This window comes from Anarhichas minor, unplaced genomic scaffold (genome assembly GCF_050575085.1).
Source record: "Anarhichas minor isolate MPS153535 unplaced genomic scaffold, ASM5057508v1 ptg000007l, whole genome shotgun sequence".
Taxonomy (NCBI): Eukaryota; Metazoa; Chordata; class Actinopteri; order Perciformes; family Anarhichadidae; genus Anarhichas; species Anarhichas minor.
Window position 1 is genome coordinate 3,228,650 of NW_027466453.1, and position 20,261 is coordinate 3,248,910.

The 20,261-nt window shown below is 41.0% G+C and overlaps 1 protein-coding gene across 1 annotated transcript; it reads right to left on the reverse strand.

Annotated features, from left to right (window-relative positions):
• Window positions 1–1,299: 1,299 nt before the first annotated feature.
• LOC142939721 (beta-1,4 N-acetylgalactosaminyltransferase 2-like) lies at window positions 1,300–15,329 on the reverse strand. Its single transcript, XM_076082860.1, has 11 exons — window positions 13,330–15,329; window positions 11,514–11,657; window positions 11,162–11,268; window positions 9,528–9,565; window positions 7,110–7,176; window positions 5,001–5,114; window positions 4,651–4,737; window positions 3,200–3,381; window positions 2,722–2,865; window positions 2,091–2,319; window positions 1,300–1,991 (listed from the first exon to the last, which is right to left on the reverse strand). The coding sequence occupies exons 1-11, from the start codon at window positions 13,464–13,466 to the stop codon at window positions 1,795–1,797; spliced, it is 1,446 nt and encodes a 481-aa protein (XP_075938975.1). The 5' UTR covers window positions 13,467–15,329; the 3' UTR covers window positions 1,300–1,794.
• Between the last annotated feature and the right edge of the window lie 4,932 nt (window positions 15,330–20,261).

Below are 20,261 nucleotides of genomic sequence, written 5' to 3' on the forward strand. Positions count from 1 at the left end.
AGTATGTTTCAGAAACCGTAACTATTGATAAATGCTGCAAATGAAGCGCACTACGAGGCAAAGCACAACTCTTTTGAACAAACGTACCCACTCACTTCTAAATGAAGACATAGTAAATACAACCTGTGCCCCAATGTGATCAGGATCCTAACACATGAATTCACTGTTTAATGATGTTAACAGAGAGAATAGAGCTGAAACAAGTGGTTTAATAACCACAGATAAAGTCCATGCTCACTGATTTATCTTGTTAGATGACAAAAATATAATATCGTGGCTTTTCTATTGACATCACTTCACACCTGTATGAACTGAATTTAAAGCTGCAGACAATGCAGTGAAATTGATTTTTCTAAAATGAATTACTTTATTTTAAGATGCACATTCAAAAGCTTTCTGTTTAATCAGTTATTCTTTAGTCCAGCCCTTATTGTACTTGAAATGAGAAGAACATTTATTTATGTATTTCCATGTATTATTTATAATCCATCCAGTTAAATTTGAAAACTGAGAATAATAATAATTGAAATGTAATTGATGTGTACTTTCTTTATTTGATTTGACAGTTGTTGACTACACAGAGACGTTGTTACTACTACTAGGCTTTTTGAATATATTTATATATGGCACTAAATAGCGCGAGTTAGATATTATTGTAATGTTTCAGACTTTTGCCTAAGGAGATTTTCTCAATCTGACCCTTTTGGAATTTTAGTTGAATACCCCTGATCTACAGTATGAGTAGACCTAAATAAGTTTCAGTCTCACACACACTCCTCTATGCCCTCCTATACGCCCCTCTACGGACACACGCACCCTCATGTATGCTCAAAGCGGTTCAGTTATTCACCACACACACACGCACGCACGCAAACCAAGTGCACCTTTCAGACCCCTCCCCTCCCTGCTCCCTGCTCACAGTCTTGGGGAGACACCAGCCTGCTACAGCAGGAGTAAATAAGTTTCAGTCACACAACACCTCTCTCTACGCACTCCTACACACAATAATAAAACAACTTTATACATTCGCTATATACGCAATAAAGCAGTTTTCAGATCATTATGCAAATTCGAAAAATAAAATAAAATAAAAAAATAAAAATAAAAGTCATAAAATGCACACTTCACATGCAATCTGGTGCACTTACATGCACGCGCGATGGTGCCACCTATATACTAGTGATTTACCCTCGGGCTAAAAGCCCACCGTATAATCCGACTCCAAAAGACTACACCTTCAGAAGGACCCTGCGCAGATCGTTTGATTGGAATTACATTCGATGAACAGAAGACGATCTATAAGTATTAACAATTTATTAAGTCAAGCATCAAAAACATGGATCTATGGTTTCACAAAACACAATAATTGATTAAGGCACACAATAATAATTAATTAAGACACACAATAATTAATTAAGACACACAATAATTAATTAAGACACACAATAATTAATTAAGACACACAATAATTAATTAAGGCACACAATAATAATTAATTAAGACACACAATAATTAATTAAGACACACAATAATTAATTAAGGCACACAATAATAATTAATTAAGGCACACAATAATAATTAATTAAGACACACAATAATTAATTAAGACACACAATAATTAATTGATACACACACACACACACACACACACACACACACGCGCGCACACACGTAAAAAAAAGGAAAGGATCCCCTCTCACTTTATCCAACAATAAAAAGGAGAAAGAGAAATATAAAATACATTCATTTGAAGAAGTGCAGGGAAATAGTCACTCAATGTCCTCAAGTGGTCATCTATCCATACTTGATACACTTTAGGTGGTTTTTGAAGAAGTGAAGCTGCAGTTTGAGCTTTGCGTCACCCCCTGCAGGGTGTCTGAATCTTTTGTAGAGAGCCTCGTCCTTGCTGTGGCCCGTTTTGGGCTGATGGCCGATGGACACGTGGTCACACGAGGCAACCATCAAGGAGCCCAGGCCATCCATAAAGAACTCTGGAGTCAGAGACAGACATTCACACTTTTAGAAAGACGCCAACGAAAACTAAAAGAGTGTGGACTTACTGCCCCTTGGACTCCAAACTCTAGACCTACCCGAGTGCGCTACCCTCTGGAGCTTAGGGTCAAATCCCACCCTCTGTACGGCATGGGTTCGAGCCAGGAAGAAGTTGACCACCCCACTGGCCATAAAGCATTGTGGGTAACCAGGAAGTGGATGGAACTTCCCCCCAGACTTTCTGTAGAGGCAGCCGCCCTCCATTTCCTCTCCTTCCTCATATATGAGAGAGAAATAAAACCGGTTCCCTTGTACTGACGCGCCCAGCTGACGAGAACAGAGAGATCGGGAAAACTGGTTATAAAACTGGCAACCAGATTACATACTGGGATCGGCTCTAGTTGACAAAAACAACAAGAAGACAGGTGCAGAGGAGGATAAACAGTGATGTTTGAGAAGGACAGTATGTCTTTTACATACTGGACTCTCTGCCCTGATGTGAACCTCAGATAGAAAACCTTTTTCCAGACGAAAATAAACTCAAACTTACCAAATCCACACAAAAATCAATGTAGAGTGTATTCAGAAATAAATGTAGTGAGGAGCAGAAATCTGGAGAACACCTGACAGATATAACTATACTTTCTTTCTTTCTCTTTCTTTCTGTCTATTTCACTTGAAATAATCAACACAACTGACCCCTCAGACACGAGCCCTTTTTATTCTCACCACATCCAGTTCAGGGACCGCCTCCATCACCTCCACCAGCTTCTCTATCTTCGTCTCCTCCGTAAACACAAAGTCATCGTCCACCCACAGGAGGTACTTGGTGGTTACCTGAGAGACACCCAGATTCCTGCCGGCAAACCAGCCCTGAGGGAGAAAACATGTTATTTTAATGTTCATTTCAGGTGACAAGTTCAATGCAATACAGAGCATTGACAAACAACATCAAATAACCTTTCAATAAATTAATAGTTGCATTGTCAAAATGAAAAAACATAAAAGGTCATTCTGCCAAAAGTTTAAACCAATAGTTGAATACATCAGAAGATCATGTGCAAATAAATCAGGTGTTTTATTGATGCTTAGATCACCTTCCTCGGTGTAACCTCACGAAAATTTGAGAAAAAAGTGATGACCAACAATAAATTTAAAAAAAGTGATGACCAACAATAAGTGTGTGTGTGTGTGTGTGTGTGTGTACCTGTGCTGGAGGCATGATGTACTGTCTGATGTGTTCTCCAGTAATGTTCTCCGGTTCAAAGCTGTCATCTGCGATGACGACTTCTATGTTGCTATAGAAACGCCGGATGCTACTCAGCAACACCTTGAGTTGTGTGTAGCGCAGGAACGTCTTGGTGACGACGGTGACTTGAGAGCTGATATCTGACAGAGAAGAGACGTTAAAGAAAAGAGAAAACGGTAAAACTCAATGAATCGTCAGCACAGTTGACCATGAACCTGTTGGCGATTTATTGTAGCAGGTTTTCAGCGTAATTGAGGCGACTTTTATTTGGGTTTAGAAACAGGACAATTTACTTGTCACAGTGCCCGTTTCCTTACTTTCAAGCAGTTTGAACTAGAAATGTGCTTTATAAATAAAGTTAATTGAGTAGTTCATTCAAAAGTGTTTGTATCACGAATAAGTAACTTGCATCGTTACAGGAAATGATGCAAGCTGTTACTGATAATAGCACACATGCAAGTACTTAATACAAACTGGTCCACAGCAGTTTACCCAAAAGCAAGACAGTTAGTTTCATCTTCCGGCATCTTTTGTAGGTTAAGTTTGAAAACTGAATAGTAGTAAATATACTAGAGGGCAGCTTTTACGCTTTAAAAAGAAAATCATACAGTTTGATGATCATGCGGTTCTAGCACAGAGTAGAGAAACAGCACTTTCCTGCCATAAATAATTGAATACTAACTTTATTCTTTTTATTTACGTTTCATTGATAGTTGGCATCAGTCAGACATTTACAGATGTCTTTTAGACAATGTATACGGTATATACAGATCTTCAGATGATGCCCATTTGAGGTATACACATTAAGAAAAATACAAAGAACAAAAAGAAAAACTATATCACTAGGGAGTGATCTATTCTCTATGGTACATTCATCGATTTATGAACTTAAAGTCAGGACTATGGGGTGTTACATATATCCCGTTTTTTACAATTTGTAGTTGACAGATGCTGTTATCTTGTCCATTGTAATGTCCATCCATGTATTCAGATTGGACTCTTGTGACAACTATTTCCTGTTAAGAGTCTTTTTATCGGCCACCAGAAGTACATTTATTAAATATTTGTCTCTTTTTGACACATTTTCAGGTAAATATCTAAGATACATGGTCTTACTTTCTAGGGCTATTTCACCATTAAACATGTTCTGTAGGGCCGTGTGTATCCCGCTCCAATAGTCTTTGATAACAGGGCAATCCCAAAAAATATGGTAATAGTTTGCATTTTGGTTTCCACATCCTCTCCAGCAACAGAAGGGTTTCTCTCCATGTCTACGAGCCGCTACTCTTTCATTGAAATGTCCATATTCCATATTGCTGTCCATTCTTCTTCAGATACATTTATTCCTCCCTCCTTCTCCCACTAACTTGAATTTAAACCCCAGACCACCATGACGAGTGCACACCTACCTGTTCCCATGTCGTACAGGACTGGAAGGAGAGGCTGTTTGATGGTAATGGGAAACACGGCTTCATGGTTGTCAAACTGGAAGGATGCTAAGAACAGAAAAGTTTACTGTAGAAAACAAAGTGGGCTCAAACTAAGCTGCCGGTGAATCTAAGAACAAACAAAATGCACAAACATTTTCCACAGTAACTTTACATTAAACACACATTCATGCACACAGATAGCTGTACAAAACATTGAAAACTGCACTTGTTCTTTTCCCATTACATTTGCTGTATTAGGACTTATGCACATCATTTTGAGCATTTCATTTCTGATTTTGTAGCTCCGCTCCAATTTCCCTGACGCATACCGAGGTCTCCGGCGTGTATATGGTAGACAGTGCTGGTGTAGGACACTGTAGCCAGCAGGTAGTTGAGGGTCACCAGGCTGCTAGACTCCATAATCAGTCTGCTCTCACCATGACCTGACAGTTAAAAGAATGTCACAATAGTCAAACAACAGCTGTTTAATCATGAACGTCCAACCAACTCTATTTGATGTTGGTTTGAAATGTTTGAGACGACATTAAATTAAGCCATGAAGAATATCAGGTGTTTACACAGGGAACTTTCGCAGTTAGTGACAACTAACGAAGTGCCCTGAAAAGAGACAATTGCACAGAAACAAGTAAAACAACGTCTAGTTTTTATTTATTTTCGAAATAAGAGAAAACACGTCTTGTTTTGATGTCTTTAAAAAGAAACAACCACTAGTTTTTATTTCTTTTGAAAACAAGTGAAATTACCTCGTTTCTAAGAGAAATCCAGGGAATGCTCAGGTTGCATCATTATGAAATGTAACTTAATAAGGCACTAAAACCATCAAGGGTGGATGCGATTCTATTCATCCACAACTCTTTGTCTAAAAGTATATCAACTGTTTCTGTACAAAGTTCTCCTCTGTATTAGAACCATGCAGTTCAGCTGTGAAAGCTTACCAGCCACGTTCATTTGGCCGATTATTTGGAAACGGTTAAGTTGATCTACGAACCCAGTGGATCTCAAACTTTTTCTGTCACGCCCCACTTTGGAGGAAGAAAAATGTTCATGCCCCACCGCCCACAAAAAATAGCTTCTTGTGGCTGCAATTCACCTGTTTTGCACTGAATATCTTTCTAAGATAATAACAATAAACTGCAACCTGTGAAAAACTAAAGAAAACTAGTTCAAATATTTGGCAATAAAGAGTTTTACTGAGTTTTACACTGCATATCTTTTCAAAACAATAACGTGCAACCTGTGCAAAACAAAACAAAATGCTCCAGATACGTGTCACAAGTATCTGGAGCATTTTATTTTAAATATGAGCTTTAAAATGTAGCATTCTAAAAGTAAAATAGCTGCGATTTAACAGCACGTGGGACTGTTGGTACACTGGCTGTGGTCATCACAGTGAACAGTGTGAACAGTGTGATGAGGACATGTGAGTACTTTATCTCCTTGGAGCAGAGGCTGCATTTAGCATACCCTGCCTTATCAATGTATTTAAAACACTGTGACAGCAGGAAGCTGTACTCACGTCTGTTTAGACCTCCACCTTTATCCAGGCCCAGCTCCACCTTTATCCAGGCCCACCTCCACTCACATCTCAGCCCTGCATCAAGCTGCGCTACACAACCAGCCTCCTCTCCCTGAAGCTCTTTGACCTCATCATCTCATCAGCATCTGGGCCTTTCATTCTACTTTGAGTTAAAACAAACAACCTGCAACCAGACCCGCCGGTGTTCTGGTTTAACGTTAACGAGTGACCGCGTGAACTGAACCGGAACACGGGGGGGCTGCATGTTTCATCACGTTACGTTTTTTCCTCCTAAATCGTGATAATGACGAACGTTAACAGTCCACGAAGTTCCGCATGTAGTGGACGTTAACTTAACCCAGCAAGTCTGAACGGTAACGGGACATAACGTAACTTAAACTGTAACGGAGGGAAAGACGGTGTAGACATCTTTACGCTGATTGGCCAAGACTCGACACGTCACATCAGAGATGTTTTATTGTGAAGATCACGACATCACCTTTTCTCCTCGTCTCACTCCAATCTGAGAAACGCTGGCTGAGAAATGTTGACCCCCCCCCCCCAAAAAAAACCCTCTACGGATCTACACGATTCGCGTGGATGATATATTTTGATTCAAAACGACAAATTTCGCCGAAAAGCGACAAGTTTGCAGGTATGAATAAAGTTCTTGAAATAAAAAAATTCTGCATTTCCCCCTGCGCCCAACCTGCAATACCGCCGCGCCCCACTAGAGGGGCGCGCCCCACAGTTTGAGAACCACTGTACTAACCAATGAGGCAGATCATTTGTTGTTTATTATTTTTATATGCTGGTAGTTGACTGCAATGCGGGTATTGCAACTAAAGGTATGGCACATATCACAAACTATATATAGTTAGTTCTGACATTGGAATCTCACCTTGGACCTTCACTCCGTCAGCAGTAATCTCTGTGGTCAGGACCCCTTTAGACACATTCAAGGACACCTAGAGTAGACACACCTGAATAAACCACAGAGAACGGAAAGTACACATATACAATAGAGAAAACGCTCAATCATTTTTAATCTGCATCTGGATAACATCACAGGTTCCCTCAGCACAATGCGTTTACTGGCAGTTTGTACGGCAGTTTACTTGGTATATCAAGCTGAATTTATATAAATACATGTGACCTATGGCCACCAAACAAGCGCTAGCGCCACTAACACAGATAGAACTTGCTTGCACACATTTTGTGTGTAGGAGAGATTTTCACTGGTATTCAGTTTAAAGAGCTGAAATTTGATTATTTGGAAAATAGCTACACATAATGCTGCTATGACTCTGCTGTAAAGAATTTGGAAACAGATTGTTAAGAGTAATAATACAGACCTGTTTGGCGCATAATTTGTATATTGGTCAACAAAATGTCTGCATACTCTAATATTGTTATTCATATTATTATCTCCGCCAGGAGGATTATGAGATATGTGTGCGGGCATCTGTGAGTGAGTAAGTGTGCACCTATGTGTCTGTCCACTGCTAATCTTGCATTCTGCTACAGCAAACTGCATTATCTTTTGGGTGCCCAGTTATGGCTGTATGCTTAAAGACCTCGAATGGCTACGTTAACTCAAACTTTCTCAAAACAACTTATTATTGTCCGTTTTGTACCACCATTGACTGCCAGCTGAACCCTCTCTCACTACTCTTAATCGGCCCTTTGCCAGGAGTAATCTCCGACCCCCCCATCCACTATTCTGCACCCACAGTGAGGGGATAACAGTTTGCGATGTGTTTGGCTAACTGCTAACGGGACTACCAGTACACACACTGCTGCGTACCCTTCGGCCGCTTGTGGCTCACTTTTGTTGTTTTGGAAGGTGCTTTTGGCTAACCGCTAACGGAACCATCACCTTTCCAGTTGGCACTGAGCACACTAGCATTGACATTTACAATATGCGTGTGTAATATTTGCATTACTGTCTTGCTGCCGATATGGTATGTTGCAAATACAGGGGCTTCATAATCATTTTACGTCTACAGCGTTAGAAGTGCATGCCCCAGTCCCGAGGTTAGGATAGGTCCCCACACCACAGCCACAAAATCAAAATCAGACAGACAATCGGAGAAAGCAAGGGCATCCCTGCCGGCGGTGCAGGAAAGAGCAGAAGGGTCCCTGCAATGGGCTCAATGTGTGCAGCCAACTAAAGCTTTAAGAATAGGGTGGGCAGCTACACCACTGCCCTTACAGTGAGGTTTTGCTGAAGGGTTTTGTCAGACCAGAAAATGGCACATAAAAAATACCAGATTTTTTGCCAAATATTTGGTTATAGATGCTTGATACAGCAACTAATCACGGGTATAGTTGTTAAACTGTGATAGCGGGCAACCTAACCGCTAATGTACTAGCCAGCCAGGAACATACCATCACTAGTCGGTCACAAGCTCCTCAAACTTCTATTTGCACTGAATAAAATGCCAGGGGGGAGTAAATTGCACAAAGGATTGTGTACATCATCAAAAGAGACTTACTGAAAAGAGGTGGCAAACAAATCGCTCATCTAATGTGCATGCTAACTGTCAGAAATTTGAAAGGATTGTTTAAAGCACTGGACAAAGCCTGAACTAATTGCAAAATGTTGCCACTTTAAATGCTGGTGTGACCAAGCCAATGTCAATTATTTAATTTATTCTCATAGTCACATTCTGCAATTGTTTAGATTTAGCTTTTGACTATTGGGATAGTGGCAATATTACAAGTCTAGGGGCAGTCAATATTATTGGAAAAAGCAATAGTTACAAATGTACAAAAATCACACAATGGCTTTTAAAAGCAAACCCATATTCATCATTTGCAGCAGTTTCAGGGCCTGGATGACCTAGTTTCAGTGAGGCTTTACAACAAGATGGCTGCAGTACAATGATAAAACATCAAACCTGCCTTTGCAATATTGGCCAAGACATTTTAATGAAAATATGAATGTAAATTCTCTGATCCTGACTACATCACATGTAAAGTATTGTCTTCTGTATGTTGAAATGTCTTTACTAAAAGAAAATTTGCAAAATGATTTGCGTTTGTTTTGCCTGAGTCCTTATTTCCCTGAATCTCTATAACAAAGGTGGCGATTGCAAAGTTAGCATAGCCAACAAGCCAGAATAGCCATTTTCATGGGAAATATGCCACATTGGAATATACTGCAATTTTCCTTAAAGTTAACTATGTTTTATATGTAGTAGGTCAAATATACTGTATCATGAATGCAGCCATCTTGTATTAACCAGCCAAACGCTACTATTCTATTAGGTTGATCTGGGTGAGAATGACCGATCTGTTGCATCTACACACCAACCTTGTAGCTGCTTCTTTGTCCTGCATGCAGTGCTAAACCTGAAATCAAAATGACCTCATGCTTTCATACTTTTACAGAAGGACACATATTCATCTCTGGCTTTGTTGACTTTAACAAGAAGGACACCTGTCCTATCCCAGTGAGCACAAACCAGGATTTCAACCTTGATTTCTTGTTGAAAACCGTTTGAAATTCAGTCTGAACGTCTAAGACCTATTTTTAAGTCTTTTCAACTGGCTAAAATGCGGTTAAAACATCAACGTGTCACAAAACACCAATTTGTTTTAAAATGTTGATGGTTTGTTCAGTTGTAGGTTGAAAGAGAGACGATATTGGTTACTGTGAACGTATTTCTCCAAAGTCATATTACACTGGTCGGTGAAATGTGGTCTACGCGAAGATTAGATTTGAACACATTTCATGTTTCAGATATAATGTCATAAATATGGAACTATAGACAGTATGCTGCCAACAAGAAGCTCCCAGGACATCAGAATGAGAGCAGTGTACATTCTGTCTGTACATTAATGTAAAATACGAGTGTGTTTACTGCTGAAACACGCATGCACAGGCACTTTGGCTCATACTGCTTCCACAACTTTGAACGATGCACTGGTCTGGCTACTCGGCACGGGAACGAGCTGATGGAATAAAAGTACTTGAACTACTGAATTCCATTATTGCAAACTGAAATTAGCAATTTCTAATACTTATGCTGCTCACGATGCGGGCTGCTAGTTTGTAGCGTTAGCATGTTAGCTGGTAACGTTAGCTTGTAGCTACAGCAGCATGGGCCAACAGTAAACATAAACGTGTGTTAGTTAATGTTGGGGACTGTCTTTATGGACTGTCGCTGTAGCGCAACTTTATCAAATTTACTTTAGGCCATTTTACATGTAAAATACACGACAGAAAGCGAGTGGGGCCGTACACACTTTAAATGGGGAGGAAGTGAGTAAAACAGAGTGATGTACAAATAAGAAGACGGTCAAAACATTGTTGTTTGGCATACAGCAATATAAATTATTACATGTACAATATTCAAGTGAGCATCTTTCCGTTGAAAAGATGTTCAAAACTGGTCCAAAAGTGATTCGTTTTTTCTAATACAAATTATATTTACTGATGTCCACCTTGAAAATCGCGGCAGCATTGAATAATATTTTTTCTTTCTTCCTATTTTGTCTTCTTCCGATACAAAAAAGGGCAAATCACACTTAGTTGCAAAACCTAATGGGCATGTTTGCGCTGTAATGTTATTAGCTCAATTTCTTTTGTGAACCTTGACACAGGGCAGATAGCAGTTGAACATTGCATGGTGCTACCAGCGTCTGCAGTTCATTCTTTGTGATTTCGCCCGTCAGTAATACATCTTTCATATTGCGATGTCTCATTTGTTGTGGTATTGTTTATTGCTCATTACTATTCACAGTTGCCAAACATTTTTATCAGCGGAGAAACCTAGGACTATAACTTCGGAGTTTTAGCTCCCTGAATGGTACAACATTGCTTTTCACTGTATTTTCTAATGACTAAATGACTTCTTCCAACTTGCTATTACGTCAAATTGTAGTGTAATGTAAAATCTTTGTATTGATAAAAATGCTCGGAGCTATATACTGAGTGTAGCATACCTGGTATGAGAGTGGAGGTCAAAGGGAGTACTTTAAAACCCTGGATGGGATACTGCAGTGGAGAGTTTGGCAAAGCAAACAGCAGTCTGGATAATACAGACGTAGTCCTGTTGAAGACATAGGGAAAGGTGGTAGGGTGTCAAGCGGATATCTTCCAAAGTCTTTTTTACATACATACATACATACAATCCCTTCTCCGTTTTTCCTGGATAGTGTTTCACTGTTTGCAGTAGAGGAATAGTTACAAACAGAGTGAATTTTGTGCTTAAAAAGGCAGTTGCTTTGGAAGACATCCGCTTGATTTGTCCAGTTTCTCCACCTTTAGTGAACTCTCCGAGCATTCGGCCACTACCTGGCTTTGTGTTGATGGAGCTCCTTAGTGCGGCGTTTCACCAGCTCCCCATACTGATCCTTTGGAAGGTGTTCTTTGAGTAGAGTTGAGCCACTGGGACAAGTGCATGGACCAGGTGGGGGCAGATGACTCATGGGTGGCAACCTGGAATGATGGGGGTAATATGGAAGTCACAATTTAGTTAGTTCTCTGCTTTGTCATATTGTCACTTAAGAAGAACTATGATGCCCAACATTGCTTTAGGCTTGCACTGAATAACCATCTTAGACTCCTTGCAAGGTTCCCTTCACGTTGGTACACTCAGTACAGTATGGGGATTGCGTCCTCGGTCGACCAACCTGAAGAACTTCTCATGACAGTGGATAGTGCAAACAAGAGACGTAGTAAAAAAACAATGTATTAAATCAAGTATTATAAATAAGTATTAAACAGTAAAGTATATTAACTAAGTAAAAATATAACTAAAAAGATTATATATACAGACAGAATTGTTGTATTGCACAGTGTATTTATACTGCACAGATTTTTGTGTTTGGTGGTCTACTGGGAGCAGAGCTGTTTGTGCAGCCTGACAGCGGCAGGAAGGAAGGACCTGCGGTACCTCTCCTTTACACACCGGGGGTGAATCAGCCGGTGGCTGAAGGAGCTGCACAGAGCTGCCAGGGCGTCCCGCATGGGGTGGGAGGTGTTGTCCATCAGGGATGATAGCTTAGCCATCATCCTCCTCTCTCCCACCACCTCCACCATATCCAGTGGACACCCCAGCACACTGCTGGCCTTCTTGATGAGTTTGTTTAGTCTGTTCCCGTCGGCTGTCGAAATGCAGCTGCCCCAGCAGGCCACTCCATAAAATACCGCTGATGCCACCACAGAGTCGAAGAAGGTCCTCAGGAGTGCTCCCTACACTCCAAAAGACCTCAGTCTCATCAGCAGAGAGTCTGCTCTGACCCTTTTTGTAAAGTGCATGTGTATGGTCAGTCCAGTCCAGTTTATTGTTCAAGTGAACACCCAGGTACTTATAAGATCTCACAATCTCAATTCCCTGGATGTTCACTGGTACTGGAGGAGTGTGTTTACCCCGGCGGAAGTCCACCACCAGCTCTTTGGTTTTACCAGAGTTGATCTGGAGGCGGTACCGCTGGCACAATCCCATAAAGTCCTGGTTCAGTTCCCTGTATTCCCCGTCATCACCGGCAGAAATGAGGCCGACGATTGCAGAGTCGTCAGAGAACTTTTGCAGGTGGCAGTTCATCATTCAATTTATTCAGAAATTAGTCATTACCAGTAATTCATTGAACAAGGTTTACTTGTTATCAATTACAAACATTGACATTTCTTACCTCTGAGATGGTCTCTTGTACTTTTAGTGTTCATAACTCAACTGATCATGAGCATAGCTTTTGTTAGAGATTAATATGAAGGCTCTATGACAACTTAATATTTTGGAGCTTAGACTCGTCAGCCTTCTCAGATCTAAAGGTCAAAACAAAACCAATTATGAATTCCTCGACCCAAAACGTCAGTGAAACCATGTACTGTTCAGCATTGCAGGCCAACACATTTTGAAAAGATAATTTACAACATTGCTGATTGGTAGCTATTTTGGATTTTTGGCTCTCACAAAGTCGGCCTGTATTTCTTCGGGGTGGCATGCGGGATAAATTAGTTTTTTACTGAGCAACGAACCTCTGCTTTCAATTATCACAGAGTTGCTTGAGATCACCCAATTACAACTCAATGGAAATGTCAAATATTGTTAAAATTAGATAAAGAGGGGGTAGCATGCAAACACACATGGACACAGAGTGGGCTTTACCTGAGTTTTTGTGTAGTGGGAGCCTCTCGGGTTAGCTCTCCAGGATATTTATGATACATCATAAGATAGAATATGACCAGGGTGATGATGCTCACAACAGCAGCCATCTTAAACAGTGCTCTGTTAAACACAGCCATCTGAAAAGAAAGATACACACTTTTATGTTTTTATATACATCCTATGATTCCTAGACTCATATTGAAGCACCCAGTCCTCCACATTTCATCAAATCTTTCCCAAATCTGGTATTCAACATTTGCGTGAAACACTGCTGCAAGACTGAACTGGAATTGTGCCATCACACACACGGACATTTAACACAGAACAAACAGCACTCCCTAAACATCCTGCTGCTCTTCTCAATAATTATCTGTTTACTAACTTCAGAGGGCACAGGTGTGACTAACTAGAATCGTTTTATGTAGTTTTAACAAAATTTAAAATTTTTAAGGTTGAATCCTGCGTTGCATGTTTGAGTTATATAAACATACGTCAGGATGTCCACAGATGATTCTCAACGATTACTACATCCTTCTTCAACTCATTATAGAATAACATCCCAAATTGAAGCATATATTCTATGTGTAGTCATAATTGTAGTCCTAAATTCAAACAGGGCTGACAACACTGGAGAGCTACTTTACAAAAAGAAGATTGCAATCATTCATAATGAATAGCCAGAGAGTTACATAAAAACAATTCATCCTCACATTTAAGCAACTCATTCATTTAAATCTAATGTTAAAAGATAAATTGATGTAATTTAGAGGAAAAAAACAAAAAATCAACTGACACTATAGGCTGTACTGGATGTTCATGACCAGTAACTAAGAAACAAAACTTAATGTGTAATCCATCCATTATAAAACAAACAGAATGCCAGGAACAGCTATAAGTATTTAACTTTTTAGCACAAATACTGCATGGAAGACATAGTGCTCACCATTTGCTCTCACCAGGGTTCCACTCGTCTCTTCTCACACAACATAGATGTGTCACAGTTCTGCCACTACTATCTTGTTTTTTTCTGCCACTCCCTTCTTCTTGTTCCCATTTTATTGGCAGTTGGAAAACCTATCTCTCACTTACCCAATCATCTTATTCAGTGCACCAGCTAGTCACACCCACCTCATCAGCTCATCACTCTCACCTGCTCACTCTGCTGCACCCACTATTTAGGCCCCAGTCACACACACACTCACTGCCAGATCGTTCTCAGCATTCATGCCAGACCTTCCAGCCAACACCCTCCGCCTGATTTCCCGTTACCGACCCTGCCTGGTTGGACTTATCCACCTTGCCTCTGCCACGGTAATTCACTCAGTCTTCTGTCCCCGACCACGAGATCCTGCCGCTGTTTCCTTGGGATTCTGTCTGCCTGCCCTTGACGGCTTGTCGGTCCACCGTGTGGGATTATCCATCTGTGTTTATCGAAGACTGTTACCTGTTGTGTGTCCAGAGGAAAATAAAGCTTTGATTCCAACTATCCAGTGTGTCTGTCGTAATGCTCCTGGGTCCTTACCACACCCGTTGTCACGTGTGTGTGTGTGTGTGTGTGTGTGTGTGTGTGTGACCTGCCGGCAATCCGCTCATCTTGCCCACTGCTCCCAATAAACTAGGGATGGGTTAAATGCAGAGGACAAATTTCGTATTCAAATGCGTTCTCGTCAGGAGAAGTCTCTACAGGCGAGTGCGAGCACTACTCCAAGACCCGTTTGAGAGGAGAACTTTTGGCGGAGATTCTGCAGGCCAAAGAGCTGAACAAATGACCAATTTTCTTTTGAAGTACAACCACACGAACATTACACACTGGGAACAATTCTGTTCCGCCTGACACCAGAAACTGATCAAACAGGTTTAAAATGTGCCTTACAGTTTTCTCCTCAAACTGTCTAGTAGCAACAATTGTGTCACTCTGCACTATCTGTTGCCACCTGTTAAAACAAAATACCACCTTGTTTCTCACCCGATGGAGCAAACTATGTAGAACAGTGGTTTTATTGATTATCAGAGTGTGAAAGAAGTTTTATTTAGAAAAATGACCGGATTCTCTCGCAATTTCATCCTTCTGTGCCTCTTGACATGTCAAGACTGTCTCGGTCACGTGATACGTTACCTCAAAAATTAAGCCCGCAAACTAGCGAAAATGAGTAAATAACTTTTGGAGAGCTTCTTTGCAAAGGGGAAAGGCCACTAAGGAGACAGAAGAAGAACCTTCAACTTCCAAGAAAATGAAAGCTTCATTTAACAGACAATATCAGGAGTCTGATTAAATATCAGGAGTAATTCTGACGAGCCAAACCCGCTCTGCAGAATATGTGGCGACAAAGGATCCGCTGCTGGAGATTGTAAATGACGGCGGCATTAAAAGTATGTTTGAGACAACTCTGCTGGTGTTTAGGATTAAAATCAAGGCTGAATATTGTTAAGGATTTCAGTATTAGAAATATAAGTAGGATTAAATAACACCCCTAGTGGTGAGTAGAAGTGTCACAACAATAATAATGTCAAAATAGGTTAAAAAGTCACAACATATTTACTTATGGAATGTATTATGTTTACAATATTCTTACTTGTAGAGGATATTATGTTATAGTATTTTACTCATTGAATGTATTAAACCATAGAAGTATAGTCACTAAAGGTATTAAAACACTGTATGAATAGTTTTGAGGGTCAGAAAGAGATCATTTCGAGTGAGTCTTTACAGAGGTGCAGCAGAGAACAGAGGGATGGACAACTGACCACCAGGACCTGAGGAGGAGTCCGGACGACTTCAACCAAACACTGAGATGATAACTGCCCCAAGCCAGGAGGGGCTATTGAATTTCGGCCAACCACAGAGGCTGATACTGGACATTTAAACTTTCGGACAGAGACTTTTAAATATAGGCTTAGTTCCAGAGGGTTTTTGCCAGAGTTCGCGCCGTTACCACTCTGGGTAGTTTACCAGCTGGGCTGGGCTATTTAGTGGGCCTTGTGAGAACTCTGCCCTGGGGACATATTGATATCGATAGAGTAATTCAGTTTGCAACTGTTCTAGCTTCTCTTGTTTATTAAATACTTTTTGATTGTTAACCGGATCCAGTTCATTTTTGGTGCGACTGGAAAGTCCAGCGGTCTGGGTCTCCCCTGAAAACATCTAACCCTAACAAATTGGTGATCCGCCGACGTGATAATTGCTGGACCTCGAACACGGAGTGGAAGAGGTTGTTGACACTCGACACATTCTGGGCCCACAGACAAACAGGTAAACAGAACCTTTTTAATAAAATCTGTATAGTTAGTATAGGAAAACTTAGGGAATGTGTCGAGGGTCTGCGTGCCTCTGAAAGCCTGAAGACGAGGGGGAGACCGCAGCAAACTGGTAATGTGTATTGACTGAAAACTTTAAAGTAGCTGGTCTACTCTATGAGGCACATTTGCAGGCTGAATTACGAATACTGGTATGTGATGTTTAATTTGGTAATCTAAACGAGGTGGTTTGGTGAGTCAGTGGTAGCTCTGCATGGTGATATTTGAGTGAGTGCTAGCTCTGAATTGTGCAGTTCAGGCGAGATAACAGAGCCTTGAGTGAGCTACAAGCGGACTGAGATCGCGAAGCGAGGTCTCTTGGGGTCTTGCATTTGCGTCTTGGGTCTAGGCAACTAAAGGCTCAAATATACGGGAGGGAATACATTTAATACGAGTTTAAAGAGCCGAAAAGAACGGGGTCACGCTTTCGTTAGCTCCGCTGGAAGGAGGCTGGCTGGTTAGCTCCGCTGGAAGGAGGCTGGCTGTAACAAAGCGCTGGTTTTGACTTGAGTTCACGGGGAAATAATCTGGCGTGGGTAGACAAGAAAGAAGGGGAACATAGTACAGTGTACTAACAGTTGTACTTCGTGATACATGATTGTTGCAGTGCTGAAAATAGCGTTGTGAAAGATTGTTGTGGCGAAGTGCGGCGTGAATGAAATGGTTAGCTTGAGGCTGCTGACAGCTTCGGTGCTTACCTTAGATATCTAGGTAAGAGGAGATTATAAAAAAATAACCGGTACGTTGGTGGAAGGCCAAGGCCTGGTCTAGCAGAAATAAAGTGTGTGAATGCGGCATGTTATACGAGTTAAAACTACGGTGTTTTGTCTGTGTGCTGAAGACATGTTTTTGCCGGTTAGCTCAGCCTGTAGCGATAGGCGCTAATAGCATTAGTCCTTTGTCTGTTTTCGCGCGGATTTTTTAAAAAAACACCATAGAAGAAGAAGAGACAACTTTACCACCTATCGGTTGGAGGAGTAATTGCTTGATAATTACAGAAAACTCCATTACCCAGAAAACCTAGAGGTGAAATTGTCTTAGAACTACACAATACTCTGTCACCCAGTAGATTGATAGATAAATTGAGTTTTGGGGATGAACTTGTAATATTCCTTGCTTTTGACTTGCATTTTTATTTCGATTGTTAATCTTAGTTTTAATTTAGCATTTTAAACTACAGTTGATCATTTTAATTGTACTTCTTTGATTGGTAATTTTAGTTTTGATTCAGTATTTTAACTTTCATTGATAGTTTTAATTGTGTTTCTTTCATGTTGATTTAGGTTTCAATTTAACATTTCAACTCCAGTTGTTAAATTTAGTTTTAATCCAATATTTTAACTTCCAGTATTGATTCAATATTTTGACTTCAATGGTCAATATTTAATGAAATTTTAATTTAGGATCTTAGTTTAGATTTCAATTTTTAATTCAACATTTTTAAAAAAAGAAAAAAAATCTAATTTTTTAGATATTTGCTGTTGATTAATTTTTGCTCAAAATTGTAAAATTCCACTGCTTACATTTTTCACACGTCAAAGCTACAGCCAGAATAGAGATCCATATGATAGAGATAGTTGAGAGGTCAGTGAACTCTCCCAGGCTGCATGGTGGTCACACTAAGCACTCAGGAAATGCTGGAAGAGCCAGAGAAAGGATGGAGGATAAGACGAAGCCCAAAAAGAGGGGAAAGGAGTGGAGAAAGATGAAGAAATATCTGGAGAGATGGCAAAAGAACGGGTGGTTTCCAACAGTGACGGCCCCCACAGCTGAAAACAGATGCAAGGTGTTGAGAGAGGCTGCGAAGGCTAGCAACGACGCCACTGCTGATTACGAAGGAGCCAGTCGCATGAGCAGATACGGTAGGAAAAGAGCCCTCGACAAAGAAGACAAGAGGTGCGCAGACACCGAACGGCTGCTCACCTACTGGAAGGCCGCAGACCCGACCACCCCTGCATCTGCTGTGGGACTGCCTGAGGTCCTGAAAGTAGGGGTGACAGACTTCAAGCCCCACAGGACCGCCACCACTCCCGAACCTGACAAACCTGTCCACACACCGGTTTATCCGCCATTGTCAACAGAAGCACACGGGTGGTCTGAACTTCTCCCATCGAATGAGAAGAAGAAGCAAAGAACAACCAATCCCTCCTTGGAAAAACCCTCAATCCAAGCAATCTTGTACAAAGTAAGAGAGACCACAAGGCACAAGAATGGTGTCTACAAACAAACAATGACATTATCGGACGTGTTGAATATAGTGGAGCAGGAAGAAAGAGAGTATGAAAGGTACAGACAGAAAAAGGAAGAAGAATTAATACAACTGGAAGATGCCAGAAAGAATCTGCAACTGCATACAGAACAAAGAAGAAGTGAAGAAGAAGAAAAGATAAAGAAGAAGAAAAAGGATGAGAGTGAGAAGTTTGAGGCCTCAAAGCCTCAATATCCAGCATTCCTGGCCCCTACAGTGGTGTACGACCAGCCCCCTCCACAGTCCAGAGGCAGAGGACGTGGATACGGCAGAGGAAGAGGACTTCAGCAAGGGGGGTGTGGAAGACATGTAGATGAATGGAATTGCTACATATGTGGAAAAGAAGGTCATTGGGCAAAAGGCTGCCCACATAAAAGAAGAGGAAGACAGTCCAATGCACCACCACAATGAGCGCCATTCCCACCACAACATCAGCAGTATCCAGGACCACCTCCCCTCATGAAACCCCCACAGCAACAGATGCGGTGTTGACCAATAAGATAGACTAGGGTGCTAACTAACATGAGTTAAGTTTTGTTTTCACAGGTGGAGAACACAGAGGCATCCGCGGACAGGAGAAAGCAGTCTCCTATTGTCTCACCAGGTAGTTGGCTGTGGATGTGGTCCAAAGGTGTAAGTGGTACTGACCAACAAGGTGGACTGGACCATGGAAGATTCATTTTATAGCCACGATACATAGATGACATAGGGGTACCAAGGGGGGTGAATTTAAAGCCAGAAATCAAATAGCTGCAGATTTAGAATCTGTTTTTTCCTGAAGGGTGTCGATCAATAAAAATGTCAATTGGATCAATTACATATGTTATAACCAGCAACATTTTGTAAACTTCACTCGTGACGCCATAGCAGGACTTCACGAGCAGGTAGATAAGACTAGTTTAATGACCTGGTAGAACAGAATAGCATTAAATATGATTCTAGAAGAGTTGCAGGATGTTTGGATCTGCATGTTGTATTTTCATTCCAAACAGAGCAGCTCCTGATCATCTTCGCTGGGATCCTGAAGGACCCGATTGAGTCCAGATGGACTTCTGAAAACATCCGGTGAGATACTGACAATTTGGAAAATTGACTCTGAGAGATTGTTTTTGGGATTTTTGTTTTATAGGGTCAATTTGGGATTTAGAGGTGCATTGTATTAGGAAATATTATTTTTGTCAAGTGAAAAAGGAGCAGACAAAGCTTCTCAGAATTCTTCTCTATCCCTCATTTCACAGGATGGATCCAGAACTCGACGCATGTCCTCCTCCACGATCTGCAGCCCCACCACCTGGTCCTCTCTGGATGCTGCTGCATCCCTTGCATTCGTGTACTTATACAGAGGTTGATTGATACTGTTTAGTGAGGCAAGCATAGGGCAATCGGTTAG

What these genes read in the sequence shown, in the direction of transcription:
- LOC142939721 (XM_076082860.1), bottom strand. Translation starts at nt 13,466, where the DNA reads ATGGCTGTGTTTAACAGAGCACTGTTTAAGATGGCTGCTGTTGTGAGC. An exon ending in GACCTCCACTCTCATACCAG is followed by an intron (nt 9,566 to 11,161) that starts GTATGCTACACT and finishes TTTTGATTTCAG; the next exon opens with GTTTAGCACTGCATGCAGGA. An exon ending in ACATCATGCCTCCAGCACAG is followed by an intron (nt 2,866 to 3,199) that starts GTACACACACAC and finishes TTTCTCCCTCAG; the next exon opens with GGCTGGTTTGCCGGCAGGAA.